The 15,606-nt window shown below is 40.0% G+C and overlaps 1 protein-coding gene and 1 long non-coding RNA gene across 15 annotated transcripts in view; one reads left to right on the forward strand and one right to left on the reverse strand.

Moving 5' to 3' along the window:
- Positions 1-15,606, forward strand: part of ESR1 (estrogen receptor 1) — a 204,434-nt gene that overhangs the window by 170,581 nt on the left and 18,247 nt on the right. For all 9 annotated transcript variants that reach the window (XM_080998372.1, XM_080998375.1, XM_080998374.1 and 6 more), the window contains one exon: positions 13,181-13,319. In XM_080998372.1, coding sequence (XP_080854498.1) covers positions 13,181-13,319 — 139 coding nt within the window. The remainder of the gene's footprint in view (positions 1-13,180; positions 13,320-15,606) is intronic.
- The window catches only part of LOC308473130, a 104,542-nt gene that overhangs the window by 48,226 nt on the left and 40,710 nt on the right, over positions 1-15,606 (reverse strand). The gene's annotated exons all lie outside the window — the stretch shown is intronic.

Raw genomic sequence — 15,606 nt, forward strand, 5'->3', positions numbered from 1 at the left:
GCAAAACCCGAGCAGAAGCAGAGCTTTGTTTTTGGCTTACTTCTTATAGTTTGTTTGAAGAAACAAATCACAATTTGTTCCTAGTGTGGCGACATCTGTTCATTCTTGTTAAACCTTTGTTCATTTTACACTATGGGTTAACGTGTTGGATGAACCAGTGCTTGTTCAAACCATTGTCACCGGCTTAAACTAGGAATCAAAATTTTAAATTCCTAATATGAGCAAATGTTATTGATTTTCTACTTTCCTTTTCTTAATGCACATGTATTTTAAAGTGAAGTACGGCCTCCTGTTAGTTTGAAAGTAGGATTCCTCCATCTCTCAGAGCCTTAACCATAGAGGAATACAGGAATGAGAGCATAAACTGTCAGGAGCCCTATTCGGACATGGAGCATCACATTCGTGTGTGTGTGTGTGTGTGTGTGTGTGTGTGTATTAGTATGTCCATTTAGTTAGTAGTGAGGACTGGTATTGGCTACCTCTAGTATAAATACAGCAAGCAGATACTTGGCCCTTGCCTGGGAATCAATGTGCTTCCATACACGCAGGCCAAAGTAGCTAGGATAGCAGCCGATCTTGTGTGCAGCATTAATTCCAACACCAAATCTCAGTAACGCAGTAAGAGGGAAGGTACCAGATGAGTATGAGGAAATGAATTAAATTCCCCTCCTACCATGTTTCCCCTTCAAAACCACTTCTTAAATCTGTTTTGCTCTTAGTGGGGTTCCATGTTTGCAATAATACTATCTAGTTTATGAAGTAGTAGTTTAAAAACAGCAGGGCTAAAAGAAGCCCTCACTGGATCCTACCATCTTGGGATATTTTCAGCCAAGTTCCATTATTCGATTTTTGGGTCGAGTGTATAATATGCATCCCTGATAACACGTGCAACAGTACACAGAAATGCAAACATGTTACCAAAACAGGTGAAGTTTTCAATGTTGGGGCAGAAGTCACAGTTTGTCACAGGCATATTGCTTTGTACACCAAGTATGGGGGGAGGGGAGCAATCAAACATGCACCTGGGTTAAAAATAAAGGTTTGCATTTATTGCAAAATAAAGTAATAATACTAATACTAATAATTTATTATTTATACCCCGCCCATCTGGCTGAGTTTCTCCAGCCTGGTGCCCAGCAGTGCTCTAGTGCCTGTGAAGCTATCTGTGGCACCCCGAGCAAGTGCCCCAAAACTCTGAACTATCTGTCTGTCTGTCTTTCTGTTAGTATCTAGCCCTCCTAGAAAGGTATGGAGCAAAAAGTGTAGTGATTTCTGTGGTGTGCATTTGGCTACTGGCATGCATTCGGTTGTGACCCCTTTGTTGTTTTTAGCAGCAATAGCATCTGAGGGTGGGGGAGTGTTCTCCATAACGAGGACCAGCAAAATATAGCTGACTTCCCACAGTAAGCGTAAGATTGTTAGGGCTGGTTGTCTCTCTCATTTTATGCTCCTTGTGGTAGCCATTTTGTCTTATGCCATGCTCTTCTATGGCAACTGTTTTGTGACTGGTGCCACCAGCACTCCCAAAATTTGAAATGTGCCTACTGCTGGGTTAGTATATGCCAAAGTTTCACAGAGACCACCTGGCCCGGCCCAACGACTTAATCACTTAATTCAGTGGTGGAGGAGAGCAAGAGAAGAAGTTAGATGGAGGTGGGGAAATTTGTTCTTGCCATATAAAGAGAAGAGAGGGTGGCAGAGATTGAGCAGGCTGCAGTGTAAGCTTAAGCACAATAGGGAAGCTAGAAATGTACAGACAATGAGTTTGGGCCACTTATGGGTGAGTATAGTTTCAGACAGACTTTCAGACAGAATATGCAAAGGTCTTTGGTGGGAAGAAAGATATGGGGTGAGGGCTGTCATGCATGGCGCTGCTGCCCTCACACATTCAAGCTGAACATCTGAATAGCACTTAAGGTGCTAAGTATTGCATTCATTACTATTTTGCCATGGGCAAAATAGCTATCTTCATTGCTTCAAAGAAGCAATGAAAGAAAATAGGTCATTCATGAATCATGCGTCTTTTTCATCTTCTGATGTGTTGTGCGGTGGGGTACTAACAGATCTCTCCTGTGGCATGGTATCTGAACTCCAGAAGCCATCTGGAATCTCAATTTTCACATTACATCAGAAACAGAAGTTACTGTCAGGCTTCTATCAGGATGCTCCAGTTTAGTCTTAAGACGCAGTAGGTATAACATAATTTTTACCCCTCTAATTTGTTTCTTTAATATAGTAGCTATGCCCAGAAAAGCCTTATCTGGGTTAATCGACACTTCAGCCTTTAAGTGCTGTCAACATTCAAGGAGGATGAAGTCCAGTTACAGGCTTCGCCCACCTGAATCCCATGAGCTACACCTGCTGCATATCGCTTCCTCTTCAGAGCCAAAAAACTTACCTCAGGACAGGTGGTGGTAGAAGCCAGGGGTGGCAAAAGCAGCTGCTCCCAGGGCTCTAGGAGAAGTGCCCCCCCATCAGGAACTGGTGGTAGGACAAGTGGGGGGGACTCTTGACTACAGTTCCCACCGTCCTGCTCCACTGGCCATACTCACTAGGGCTGATGGGAGTTGAGGTTCAGCAACATCCAGAGGGCCAAGGGTTCCCCACTCCTGTATGCAGTGTGAAGCATGGGACAGTCTTAACTGCACCATGACTGCATTCCTAAGTCTCTGAATCATGTGAGGGCCCATGGCCCTCCATGAATAGAGGTTAACAACATCTAAAGAGGACTTAGGTCTATCTGATATGTGTTGTTGTTGTTTTAATGCCACTGCTAAGTTTACTGTTATGCTCCCTTTACTTATACTGACAGGACATTTGATGAATGTTCTGGGAAAAGAGGCTTCTCTTTTTGGTCTGTGTGTCTTGTTTCAGCTTCCAAAATATCACAGAACCAAAAGTACTCCCTTGAGAGCCAACACAGCCAGTTCTCATGAAGTAGCAGGCAGCCATTATTTAGCTGTCTCCTGCCAGTGAGGGAGTTCAGTAGCTGCTGTTTTTTATGGTTGGTATACACGCTCGATAAGATAATGGTAATGGGATGGAAGACTTTGCTCAAATATTGTTTTATTACTATCTACAAAAATAAACACTTCATAGGTCTTGTAACATTTCTCTGGCAGGGAACTGCACATAGCCTTGTCTTCTAGTAATTGTATCACTTAATTATGTGATAAGACATTGTGTTCTTCAAAGAAGCACCTGAAAACTCTTATAGTTAAAACTGTACACCCACTCCATAAAGACAACAGAGGAGAGTGAGATCTGGAGTTCAAGCTGATTAATAAAGAAAGCTGAGAACAACAATAGGTTTAGATTACAGGGGTGTCCAAACTTTTTAAAAAGAGGGCCAGATTTGATGAAGTGAAGGGCCATGAGGGCTGACCAAAGTTGCTGACCTTTTTTTGGATTGAAGTTGTAGTAAATACAGGGAACAAAGCAGAAAACACTATCCTATCAGCTGATGTGCTCTGAGGACTGCCACTCTTCCAATATAAAGAACGAATTCTCAATAACCCCTAATGGATAGGAACCTATTGAAAATGCACGATTGTTTGCACATCAACAGTGAAAATGAGCATTGTTTCATTTCCATCTGCTTGGAAACACTGGATATGCAGGCTGGTTCCTGTATGAGCTGATTCCCATTTATGATCATCTCTGGGATATGTGAGGCTGCTGCTGGGATCATGACCAGGCTCAGATGGAGGCAGCTTCTGAGCTAGCACTTGTATAGCTACTTGAATGCTCCCTCAAATTTAAACTGGGACAGCTGCCACAGGACCTACATAAGCTGACTAGAAAACATTATGCCTACACCAAGAAGCCTTGGGGCTGGCTGGTATTGCCTCTAGTGCATGCTGGATCTAGTGCATACTTACTACAAGTATGAAGAAGAAAAATAATAAATCAAGTTGTACAACTAAAAATTGTCCAAAGCAACTGGAGAATATTTTTATTCAGTTTATTTCCCTGTAGAAAGTTATGTTGCCTTTGTTCCTTGACTTTAAATGAACTGATTGAATAACCAACCTTTTAATCATTTTAAGTGATTCCATAACTCAAACAGAGCATGCATGCATGTGTGTGTGTGTATCATGTATGCCCTACAGATGGAATATTGCAAGTGCTAGCTGAAGGCACAAGTTTGACCAGTTTAGATAAAACATTAGACATGTCCTTTAAAGTAAAAGGCATAATGCAACGTTGACATTTTTATGGCCATCTCTATAATTATAATTGTAAATATTAACTGCAATTTCCCTTTAAAATGTTTTTTCTGACTTGTATATAGTAAAGCCCATAACAGCAAATATAAAACAACCTTTTAAAATAATTTACACCAGATGCTAGTTTCTCTGACCACATCTCTCCTAATGCATGCTACCAGCTAATTGGGCTTAAAGGGGTAAATTTACAAATTATGGTTCAGTTTTAGGTGGGATGCAACATCTATGCAGAAAGGACCACTTTGGAGCAATTGGCTAAAGGGGAATATAGTCCTTTACATCCATTTACTATATGAGATAAGGACTATGCCTCAAAAGGCAGTTTACAGTATTTAATGCCTGGTCTATTTTTACAGAAGGAGGAACTGGCTTATTTTTTTGTTTTGTTTCATTTTATTTCTGCAAAATGCATACAGTTGATCCTGTTTGTCAAGGGAAGTTTTGCCATCTTTAATCAAGATCTGGTTGGAAATATTTAACAAATCTCTGCAGATCTATGCAATGCAAAGCCCAATCCAGCCCAAGTTGAGCACTTTTTAAGCCCCATTGGTTTTAGTGAGAGATTTTAATACATGCTTACATCTCCACTATTGAAATTAACGAAATTTTTTAAAAAAATGAAATTAATTGATTTTGGCAAGATTCTAGACATATATTTTGGCATCTTGCTTGTCTTGTGCTTTATGTTTTAGGGCACCAACCTCATACTTCAGCCTATTCACTCAAAGTGGAAAGGTCTGTTTTAATGACCCTGAACATTTCAGCAAACTTGGCCACCTCACTGCTCACTCCTAACTCTACATGGTTCATGAACAGGTTCCAATACCGATCTTTGTGAGACGCCACTTTCTACGTCTTTTGGAGAACTTTCCACTTATTCCTACTCTCTGCTTCCTACTACTTAACCAACTCCTGATCCACAAGAAGACTTCTCTTATTCTATGACTACTCCTATTATTCCATGACTGTCAAGCTTAATGAAGTTAGTTTAGCAACATAAGAATAGCCTGCTGGATCAGACAAATGGCCCATCTAGTCCAGCATCCTAGCCTCACAGTGGGCAACTAGATGCCAGAATGTGAGCACAAGAGCACTTTCCCCTCTTGTGGTTTCTAGCAGCTGGTATTCTGAAGCATTGCTGCTTCCAAATTTGGAGGTAGTGCCTAAGTATAATGACTAGCAGCCATTTGTCTTACCCTCTTTTAAAGCCATTCAAATTGGTGGCCATCACTCCCTCCGGGGGACGGGGTTCCAGAGTTTGACTGTATGCTCCATAAAGAAGTATTTTTATTTTATCTGTTCTAAATTTTCCATTATTCAGCTTCATTGGATGTCCACAAGCAAGCTCCTAATAAGCTCTGGGCATACATACTGCTTCCTCTCCATCTCCATTGACCCCTCCAGTAGGGAAAATTATAACCAGGACCTTCATCAGTATTTTGAATGATGGTTTAGCAAGCTGGAAAGGGCTGCCTGACACAGGCCAATGTGGATGAATCAAGTTCATATGCATAAAGTTGATAGCATATGTTCTTATACTTCTGTTTCTGATTTGCTGCCAACTCTTTGCAACGTATAGCCCATCTGAATGAACACCCATGTTATTCTTCTTTTCCACATTTGACAGGTGAAAGCACTTGTAGTGTAGGCAGCAGATGAACACAAGCTGGGATTTGCCAAATGGTAACTTACTGTGGTAGGAGTGTAAGCATGTAGGGCAGCCACTTGTCTATAACTGTTGCTCATAGACAAAAGGTTCCCTCCACCCACTCACTCTTCTGCTTCCCTGGATTTCTGGTAAAGAAGTAAACTTTCCCTTCCTCCTTAGGCAGGTGCCACATATGACCCAAAGAGTATTTACTTATCTTTCATTATGAAACAGCAAGTCATAAAGCTGTACGCTCTTTTTCTTCCTATAAAGGGAGAATAAAATACCATGGGGATGAAAAGCTTTCAATATGCAGATAACATCAAGCTATATTTCTCCTTTTCCCTGCTTGTGCTATTCACTAAATAACATACACATAGTAAAACTGTCAACAGCACTTTTATCTCTTAAACAACCAACAGCTGGCTTAAACTTCATGCATGCAAAAACTAAAGTGATGTTGCTCAGATGGAGGAAGGTTTAGCCAAGAAACCCTTTTGCCTCCTCATCCTTTACTGCTGTTTTTCAAAAAAAAAGGTTTTCCTAAGTCTCCATGAGAGGGTTGGGGACTAGCCAGTTTTTCATTCCCCCATGGAAAATCATTTGGGGACTACATTCCAGTGGTGGCAGGTTGAGAGGTAAAAAGTGGGAGCAATGGATGCAACTCCATTGATTTACAAGGAGCAATATGCAATATTCATTGAAAATACGTTTGTACAGAAGGCTTTTACACTCTCCTCTGTCTCCATTATTCATCCAGCCACGCAAGAGACATTATCATAGTTAGCTTTCCCCTCATTAACCGCAGGCTGTAACCAAGATTTGTTCTCATCCAAGCTGGTTAAGCTCTCTCTTCACTAACCTAGCTTTTGGTTAGTGAGGAGAGAGCTTAACCAGGAATCCCAGTTCAAATGATATACTAAGGCAAACCTTGACTCATTGTGGCACAGCAGTGGAAAGCACCAAGGAGCAGCAATGTGGCTGCAAGCTCCTCTTAGTGAGCTTGAATGTTCACCCAGTCTCTGTAAGCCATAGTTTGGCTTACGGTGTAGTGCAAACCCGGTCAATGTATTGGAAACTTGGATCCAGAGAAGTGATGCATGTGTATGTACTGAGTAATTTGCAGACAGAGAATACAAAACACAACTCTAATTAAAGGCAGGCAGCTGTAACTGAAACAGGTAAGCTATCAGCTTGAGATCAGTGCATTGGTGGTTGTACATACACACAAAACTCTTGTTTGTTGTTTTTAAAACAGTGATTTCCACTACCAAAGTGTCAAGCTGTTTTTGAGACTGAACATTGGCTTGTCACTTCGGCAGCGGGAAATACTGCACCAAAAACAATGGATGAAATGCTGGCTGTGCACGTACCTGAGCTATGTGTGTGACTATTACAGCTCTTTGTATCGTGGACGAAATCAGTAGAGACAAAGCATATTTTGTGATAAGAAAGTCTTACCAAGCAACACACAGGTAGACATTGGCTATAATCCACAATAGCAGCACTTGCATTTTGACAGGGAACATTTATGCGTCATTTATGAAGTTGCTTATGAACCATTTGGACTAAAGTGAATAAGCAATAGGGGGAAAGGCTGTTGTTATATAATCTGGTGTTTTCCCTATATAAATGTGGTCTTGATTATGTTCCTGTTGACTAGACTGAAGCTTGAAATGTAGCCATGGTTCTGGAGTGCCAAAAGTTTGGCATTTCAATGTGAAATAAACACAATTTTAAAGAAAAAGTTGCTTGCTAGACTGAGCTGTCAGTGCCAGAGATCCTTTTTCAGAGACTGCAATGCCGTGCTGAGATGCAAAGTATAGTTTGTTGCAGAGGCTGTATATTCATGGCCTTGAGGCCCTAAGGATACTCTAGGTTCCCTTTCTGAATTTTCAGTTTTCATTTAAAAAATGCAAATCTCTGGCCCTTTACTTCTGGAGCTATAAAAAAGTGTAGAGGTAGAGCTTTATCAATTTGCTCAATGAATAAAGCAAATTTGCTCCTGGCAGACTCACAGATAAGTTATTTTGTTTAAGTTTCTGCAGAGTAACTTATCCTACCCTCTGAGTTCCCACATAAAATTAGGAAGCATTTTTTGCCATGATTTCAAACTCTGTACTAGAATTAATGTGGAAGCAGGAACAGAACTCTGGATCGTATTATATTTATCTTCATGTTTGCAAAGCTGTATTGAGGCATTTCCAATTGGGATGATTCAGAAGACAACCTGTTTTAAAATCTAATATAGTTGTTCAGAAAGAGATCACCCAATTAGTAGTTAAAAACATCTAGCTACTATACTGGATTTAAAGATTACCTTGTGCTGGGGGGGGGAGGGGGCAAAGGTTGCATGCTCCTGCGTTCCCCTGAACTTTATTATGAGTTCTTCTATCCTTATAGCAAATGATAAAGCAGATAGCTTCAATGTAAAACACACTTGTTTGATTCCTGTCTGTAAATCTTTAACTTAATTTGTAGTGTTCTACAGTGGCTTTAATGCATTCAAAGAAAACATCAGTTTATATTTAAACACTAAAAAGTTTAAAAGACAACACTCCACTCCACTCCACTGTGTCAAATGCTTTCTTGATGTCAGCTCCTTCCTTCTTTGTAATGATGCCTTTATGTTGAGAGCTCAGTGCCTCTTCATTACAATCAAAACCAAGAACAGCTAGGCCAGAAATTCCACAGCATCACCAATTTGGGGGTGGCACTAGCCTGACCATAGCCTCAACCATTCTTAAGCTGCTGCAACTTCAAGAAAGGAATGGGGTGCAAGCAGTGGAATAGAAATACAGTAAAGGCACCTGGCTAATATTAATGGGCAGGGAGTTCTAAAGAGTAGGTGCAGCCACACTAAATGATCTATTCCTGCGTTTAGTTACATCTATCTATTTCTATTAACTGGGATAGCCTTAAAGATCTCAGATTCTATCATGTTTGGGGAATAAGATTGATACAAAAGTAATAATGTTAGCAGTTTCTCATCAGTATTGATTTGCTCTGACTTTTTCTTGAATGAATCTAATTCTGCCTAAATATTTGGCTCTGAATTTTCTTAGTGCAGGGTGTGGAATCTTTTTCAATGTGAGATCCATATTCCCTGCTGGGCAGTCTTCTCAAGGTGTAGTGGGTGTTGCAAAGTGGGTGTGGCCAGACACACACTACTGCCTATCCTCCATCCTGGCAAGCAGGAGGCATTATCACAGGATGCATTCCAGTGGGTCCAATCACTAGAGGGCACAGAGCAAGTGGTGGCTTAGGGGGCATGGGGTGAGCAGAGTCCTAAGGGAGGGTGCATGGAGGTTGTATTTGGTCCCCAGGCTTGTGGTTTCCCACCCTTGTTTTAGTGCAACATTTTTACTTTTGTAATTATTTATTTGATTTGAACCTGAAAAAAGTATTTCCTATTTTGAGAATTCTAAGACCACCAGAGTACACAACAGAAGTTTCCATTTGCTGTTTCAAGGTTTTTGATAAACAATCTAAAAATGAAACAGAGGACTCGTGCATTCTCTTTGTCAGTACACCACATTACTCACACCAGCAGAACTAACACACCTGGGGGGTTTTTCTGCTTCCCAGTATATTGGGGAACCTCCAACTACATTAGTTTTGCTCTGATAACAGGTTTCTTTCTTTGCTGATGAAGTGGAATGCACTCCGTATCATATGGCCCTTCAGCCAGCCTTCTGCTAGTAAGATTGCGACATTAATTTCATTTTTTTCTATTTTGGTAATTTATGGTTAAAATTATTTTATTATTTAATTTCTAAAATCACTACAAAATAACTTCACTGATCATATTATTTTATTTCAAAATTTAAAGAGAGGCAAAGTTCTCCTAGGCATTCAATTAAGTTGTTGCCTTCTGCTTTTTCTTTTAAACATATTGGTTTAATATTATTACTGCTACTTCTGTTGTCACATTCTTTGACATGATCTTCCATAGGTTAAACTTTACTTTCAGTGCTTAATTGGGATGCCAGTAAATACTTTAATAATTTTATGTATTTCTTCAAGGTTTTTTCTGTTTTTACTGATAATTTTTTGTTTTCTTTTTGTAAACTGCTTTGATGTGTAACTGCAACATAAATCTTGTGAAATAAATAAATAAAATAAATGTATCTCAAACAATGAAAGAGCAAAAAGAATATATCAAAATTGATATATAAGTTAAAACAATAGATTGCATAGTTTCAAGCTCCAAGCAACCAACTGTGCAATACTTCCCCCAGTTCCAACAGAAGAACACACAGTTCCCAGGTGCAAGAGAACACAGAGTTCCCAGCTCTAATCAGAACACACAGTTCCTAAATCAAAGCAACCAGTTGCAGAATTTTGGGCTTAGGCAATCAATTGCAAATTTCCCAATGAACGGGTAAGGGGAAAAAAAGCTCTCCTTAATTGTACAAATCCACAATAAACAGGTGTAGCAAATACTTGGTTGACTTGGTTGTCTTCTAATTCAGACACAGCCTAAGTTTATGTGTAATTATCAAATTATTTATCAAACAGAATAGCTAAGTTGTTATGCTAGACAAGAGTATACCCCCCGACACAAAACCTTAGTCGTTAATTGCTGCTTTTGATGCACATATTATTCCTCTATGATCCAAATCCTAAAAAATCTTGGTAGGATTATTCTTTTAAGCAAAAGACACCACTTCTCAAAACAATTCAACCTGTGATCAGGGACCAAGAAGTAAAATAATCTGTCTTCTCAATACATATCCCATGCTAGTTATTGTTACTGAGATATATAGTTCCTAAAATAGACTAATTACACAGCTTCACCAGACAAAAGTAACTCAAGCAGCATACATACCGTATTTTTCGCTCTATAACACGCAGATTTTTTCTCCTGAAAAGGAAGGGGAAATGTCTGTGCGTGTTATGGAGCGAATGTGTGGTCCCTGGAGCCGAAAAATCAGACAAAAATCAAATCGGGCTTCACGATTGCTGAAACGGAACAAAGAGCAGGGAAAGCCCCTCCCCTCCAGGCAAGCAGAGGGGAAAAGAGGAAGCAGCTGCTTTCCTGCATTCTGCCTCAGGGTCTTACTGCCCACCCGCTCTGTTTCGTTGCTGTGTTTGCTGAAACGGAACAAAGAGCAGGGAAAGCCCCTCCCCTCCAGGCAAGCAGAGGGGAAAGCAGAGTGTCTGCTTTCCTCTCTGTGCTTCGGAGGGAACAATGTTTGTGAAGGGAAGAGAGATTACAGGTTCAGCTTAAAATTCTGATTTGACTTCCTGCTTTTTGTTTTTGGGGACACACAGCATTCAAATATGCTTTCTTCAATTTAAAAGGATGAAATCCTTAAACAGTGTTTTGCCTGTAAATTCATGCGATCTGGAAGATTACAGTGTCTGTACCTCTTAAGGGATGGCAAAGCTTAGGTTTCGCTGCTAAATAGTTCTTAATGCAGTTAAAATGCTTTCTTCTGTCAAGGCAATTAAAAAAAATAAATATCAGGCAGCCGGAAAACATGCAGATGGGAGAGAGAGAGAGAGAGAGAGAGAGAGAGCGCTGGCTGGCTTGTGTGGGTGGGTGGGGGGGAACTTTTGCCTTCCTTTCCTCACGTTATAGCCCTCTCCTGCATTCTTAGCCTTCTGTGTTTTTCCTTCCCTCCCCACTTAAAATGTGGTTACAAAGCATGGATCCACATGGATCCTCAGGATCTTTGCATTGGGTCACCCCAAATTCACCATCAGAGCACACAGCATGTCCATGGCTACAGCCTGCCCCCCCAAAATCACGCACCCACTGTTGCCTGGGGCTGCAATGGTGCAAAAACGTGGTTACAAAGCATGGATCCACATGGATCCTCAGGATCTTTGCATTGGGTCAGCCAAAATTCACCATCAGAGCACATGTCTGTGGCCACAGCATGAAGCACAAAAATGATACGTCCACTGTTTCATTCAGAATATTTTTTCCCTTGTTTTCCTCCTCTAAAAACGATGTGCGTGTTATGGTCAGGTGCGTGTTATAGAGCGAAAAATACGGTAATTCCTTTTAAGAATTCATAGACAGAGTTCTCCACATCCTCTCCTGTGAGCAATCTCCAGAGTATATTCTGGTGATTGTCAAGCTGTGGTCTCGGCCACTAAAATTCAAGATGCCAGAAATGACTTGGCAGGCAGTAGGCATTCCACCAACAGTCTCAGTTACTCTTTTAGCACCCAAAGGTGATAGGACAGACCAAGGTTGCAGTCGGGGGGCAGATGTTCAGAGTTGGATCTATATTTTTGTGTGGAGGGAGGGGTGGCTGGAGGATTAGCCAGCTTTTCACCCATTATCTAAATTAAATTCATTCTGATTGGAAGAGTAATCTCATAAAATAAAAAGTCTGAGGTGCCTTTGTTTGTTTGTATTTATCCTGGGTGGTATGAACAAGAATTCCAGGTGAAGCAATCAATGTACTCACCCTGGCTATGGGCCAGGGCGCAAAACAGACTGGAAATACACGTTTTAGTATGCTGGTTTCAAAGATGTGGTTTAAAAATGTAGCCAGAAGGTTCTACATTGCAAAAGGAGTGTAAATTCATTGCAGAATATTGAGGTCTGAAATGTGAAAGGACTTAGAATTAAAATAGTCAATATAATATTTTCTTTATCATCTGTTGATTGACTATCTATGCTCCAAGTGTCAACACCCTTGCTTAAGTTGAGGGAAGATTGGGAGTACCATGTAGCATAATCATGCCACGACACATGCATGGAGCCTTGGCATGGAAGGGTAGCAGTGTGTGATTTATAGTGCATGAAGATTCCAAATGTGTAGCTTAAGAAGGAAAGCCAAAGATTTTTTACCACAGAAGTAGTGATTTTTATATTCTGAGTTTTCAAGACCACAGAAAATCAACAACTTGTCAAATTACTATTATGCATTTTAAACAACTGTATTGATATTCCAATAGCAAACACAAGGGGGAAAGAAAGAATATTATTATTTAAAAAGTTAGCTATGATTCAGTCTTTCTGATCTGAACTGGTCCAGGGAGCTCTAATATTCCCCCCCCCCCTAATTATTCCAATATGTATACTTGCATTTAAAGAAAGGTTTTATTGTCTTGTTTGTGTTCCACCCTTCATTTGAGGTTGTAAGGGCAGCATGCCTGAGGTTATCTTGTTTTTCTATCACAATTCTGTGAAACAGGTTAAGGTAAGGGATAGTAGCAGCATTTTCTAGGGAACTCTGTGCCAAGCAGGGTTAGGTCTCTTACACCCAGACCCCACCACTGTATCACATCAGCCACTGTTTTCACATTGCCACATACTGGTCTTCATTTTCTTCTTTAGGGTTTGTGGATTTATCACTCCATGATCAGGTCCATCTCCTGGAATGTGCCTGGCTTGAGATACTGATGATTGGCTTAGTGTGGCGGTCCATGGAGCATCCAGGAAAGCTATTGTTTGCCCCTAACCTGCTACTGGACAGGTCAGTCCACATGTTCTTTGTTTGTTTATTTCTGTTATTTACTGTTGTAACTGTCATGCAATATTATTAGTATCAGCCTGACCTGCTACCATGCCATTCATACCAAATGCCAGTCGCAGAAGAGGACAAGCCTAAAACTGGAACACTAACAGTATTGAATCTATACATTTACACAATGAAGCCTGGAGTCAGGATGCAGATCAATACCAGCAACAAATGCCACTTAACTGATTTCATGCTATGTGTGTACTTGCTGAACCATATTTCAAGAGTATTACAATGAGAGAGATGAGCTTAGTAGTTTCTCCAGAATGATATTTATTTGTTTATTGCATTTATATCCCATTCTTTCCCCAATATAGAACTCAGGGCAGCATACATGTTGTTTCCCTGTCTCTTCTAAACAAAGTTAGTCACTTAAATATAGGACTTAGCTTAACTAGAAGCTAACATCTGGCAGGTTCTGAGATTTTCCTGCAATTTTGGCAAATACTTTCAAACAAATAACTGTGTGAAAAGTGCTGAGAGAGAAGCGACCGTTTGGGGATCAGTATTTCTTTTATCTATGAATTTGAAAAAAGCAGCAACAGTAGAAATGAACCAATAGTCCAAATAGCCTGTTTTTCTTTTTAAAATAGGCTAAAGATTGCTATTCCATTCTTAGAGGCTGAGGGTGGTTCTTTGCAGCACACAAATATTTCCTTTAGAATTGAGCCAGAGACCTGGTTTCTGGTGGCTGCCATTATTGCAGTAGCCAGAGAAACAGGATGGGAAAATATTGTTGTCAGTCAAGTGCTGTTGTTGGTGTTTATAATATTCCCCTGACCTTTTATTAAATCACAGTTAAAACTGTTTTAGCTTTACCATTTGATATTTCATAGCTATTCCTCAATTCACCTTGGAACTTGAAATGGTAAGCTGGAATGGAGACAGCTTGGACAGCAGACATCCTACATATTCATTCTTCAGTAATGCAAGGGGTAGCAAAATCAAACCCCTGCTTTCTTTATTGGTGTTCCTTTATTATTAAGATTTAAATGAAAAAATAATAACCCCTCATCCTTGCAGAGAAAACGTTTCATTAGTTTTTGCAGTGCCAACGCATACAGTAAGAACGCATACTCCAGTGGAAAGTTAGGTAGAATTGGACTTTTTAAAAAAACGATAACTATTTCAGTTTTTCCTGTCTCTTTTTTGGATTAGGTACCATTTCTATTATCAAGCAATGTTCAAAAGAATGAGGAATTGAATACTAGCAGTTCACAGACAGTGCAGTTTCAAAACATCCCTTAAAGGGGATTCTATTCACAGTACATTGCAAAAATTCAAATGAAATGTTACCATTGAATGGATAACTGTGGCCAGGAGGAGCTGAAGTGGTGCAGGAGCCTAAGCTGATGAATGGAACTTTACAGAGTAAATATAAAATAACAACAAAAATAGCAAATAAAATAAGAACAGCAGCAGAGAAAACAAGACAAAAGATAAAAGGTTAAGGAACAGGGTGGCTAGATGCAAAAGAGGGCAGGGCTTCTTGCATAGTAGAGGGAATTTCAACAGGTGTAGTTTGTCATGCAAAAGAACAGGCATGCTTTTCTTTTTCACCTGCCTACCCTGTTGAACCTTTTTCAGCTGCTTTCAAAACTTATGATAAAGGTCCCTGCAAATGATTTTTCAATGGCTATAGTCATGAAGTGCAGAAGCATTTTCACCAGGCTAGTTCAGATAAAATTTTAGATGCTGAGAATTCAGTGTTTTCAACACATCAAATAATTGCCAGCAGAAGTCAGGAAGAAATTCCCTTGTTTCATAAAAAGGCAGTAAATGAGCAGAAAGCTCCCCCCCCCTTCCTTTTAAGTCACTGCATAAAGACATTTTCAGATGCCGGATATAAGACTTAACAGAGTGTTAGCCACTATTTTTATTATAATTTCTGGGTTGGAATTACTACACAAATTCCACTGAACAGCAGAATAATGTGTGGTCTTTAAGAGCACAATCCTGTTTATGTTTATTCTGAAGTTCATTTTATTAAGTTCAATGGGATTTACTAAGTCACTTCTGTTGCACAATTTTACTGCTTAAATTGTCAAAGGAACTTCTCTGGGAGATGTTTATTAAATAGATATCTTTACTGCTTTTCAATCCTGCAATACACAATAAATATCAATAGTTATCAGGATAAACAACTCAGTAACTAAGGGCACCAGGGACTGGTACTAAAGTTCAGGGAAATCTTGGGTAAACAGAACATAAGATGACCCTGCTGGGTCTTGCCACTGGCTCA

Source organism: Podarcis pityusensis (assembly GCF_964106645.2).
Source record: "Podarcis pityusensis genome assembly, chromosome: 3".
In the NCBI taxonomy this organism is placed as follows: Eukaryota; Metazoa; Chordata; class Lepidosauria; order Squamata; family Lacertidae; genus Podarcis; species Podarcis pityusensis.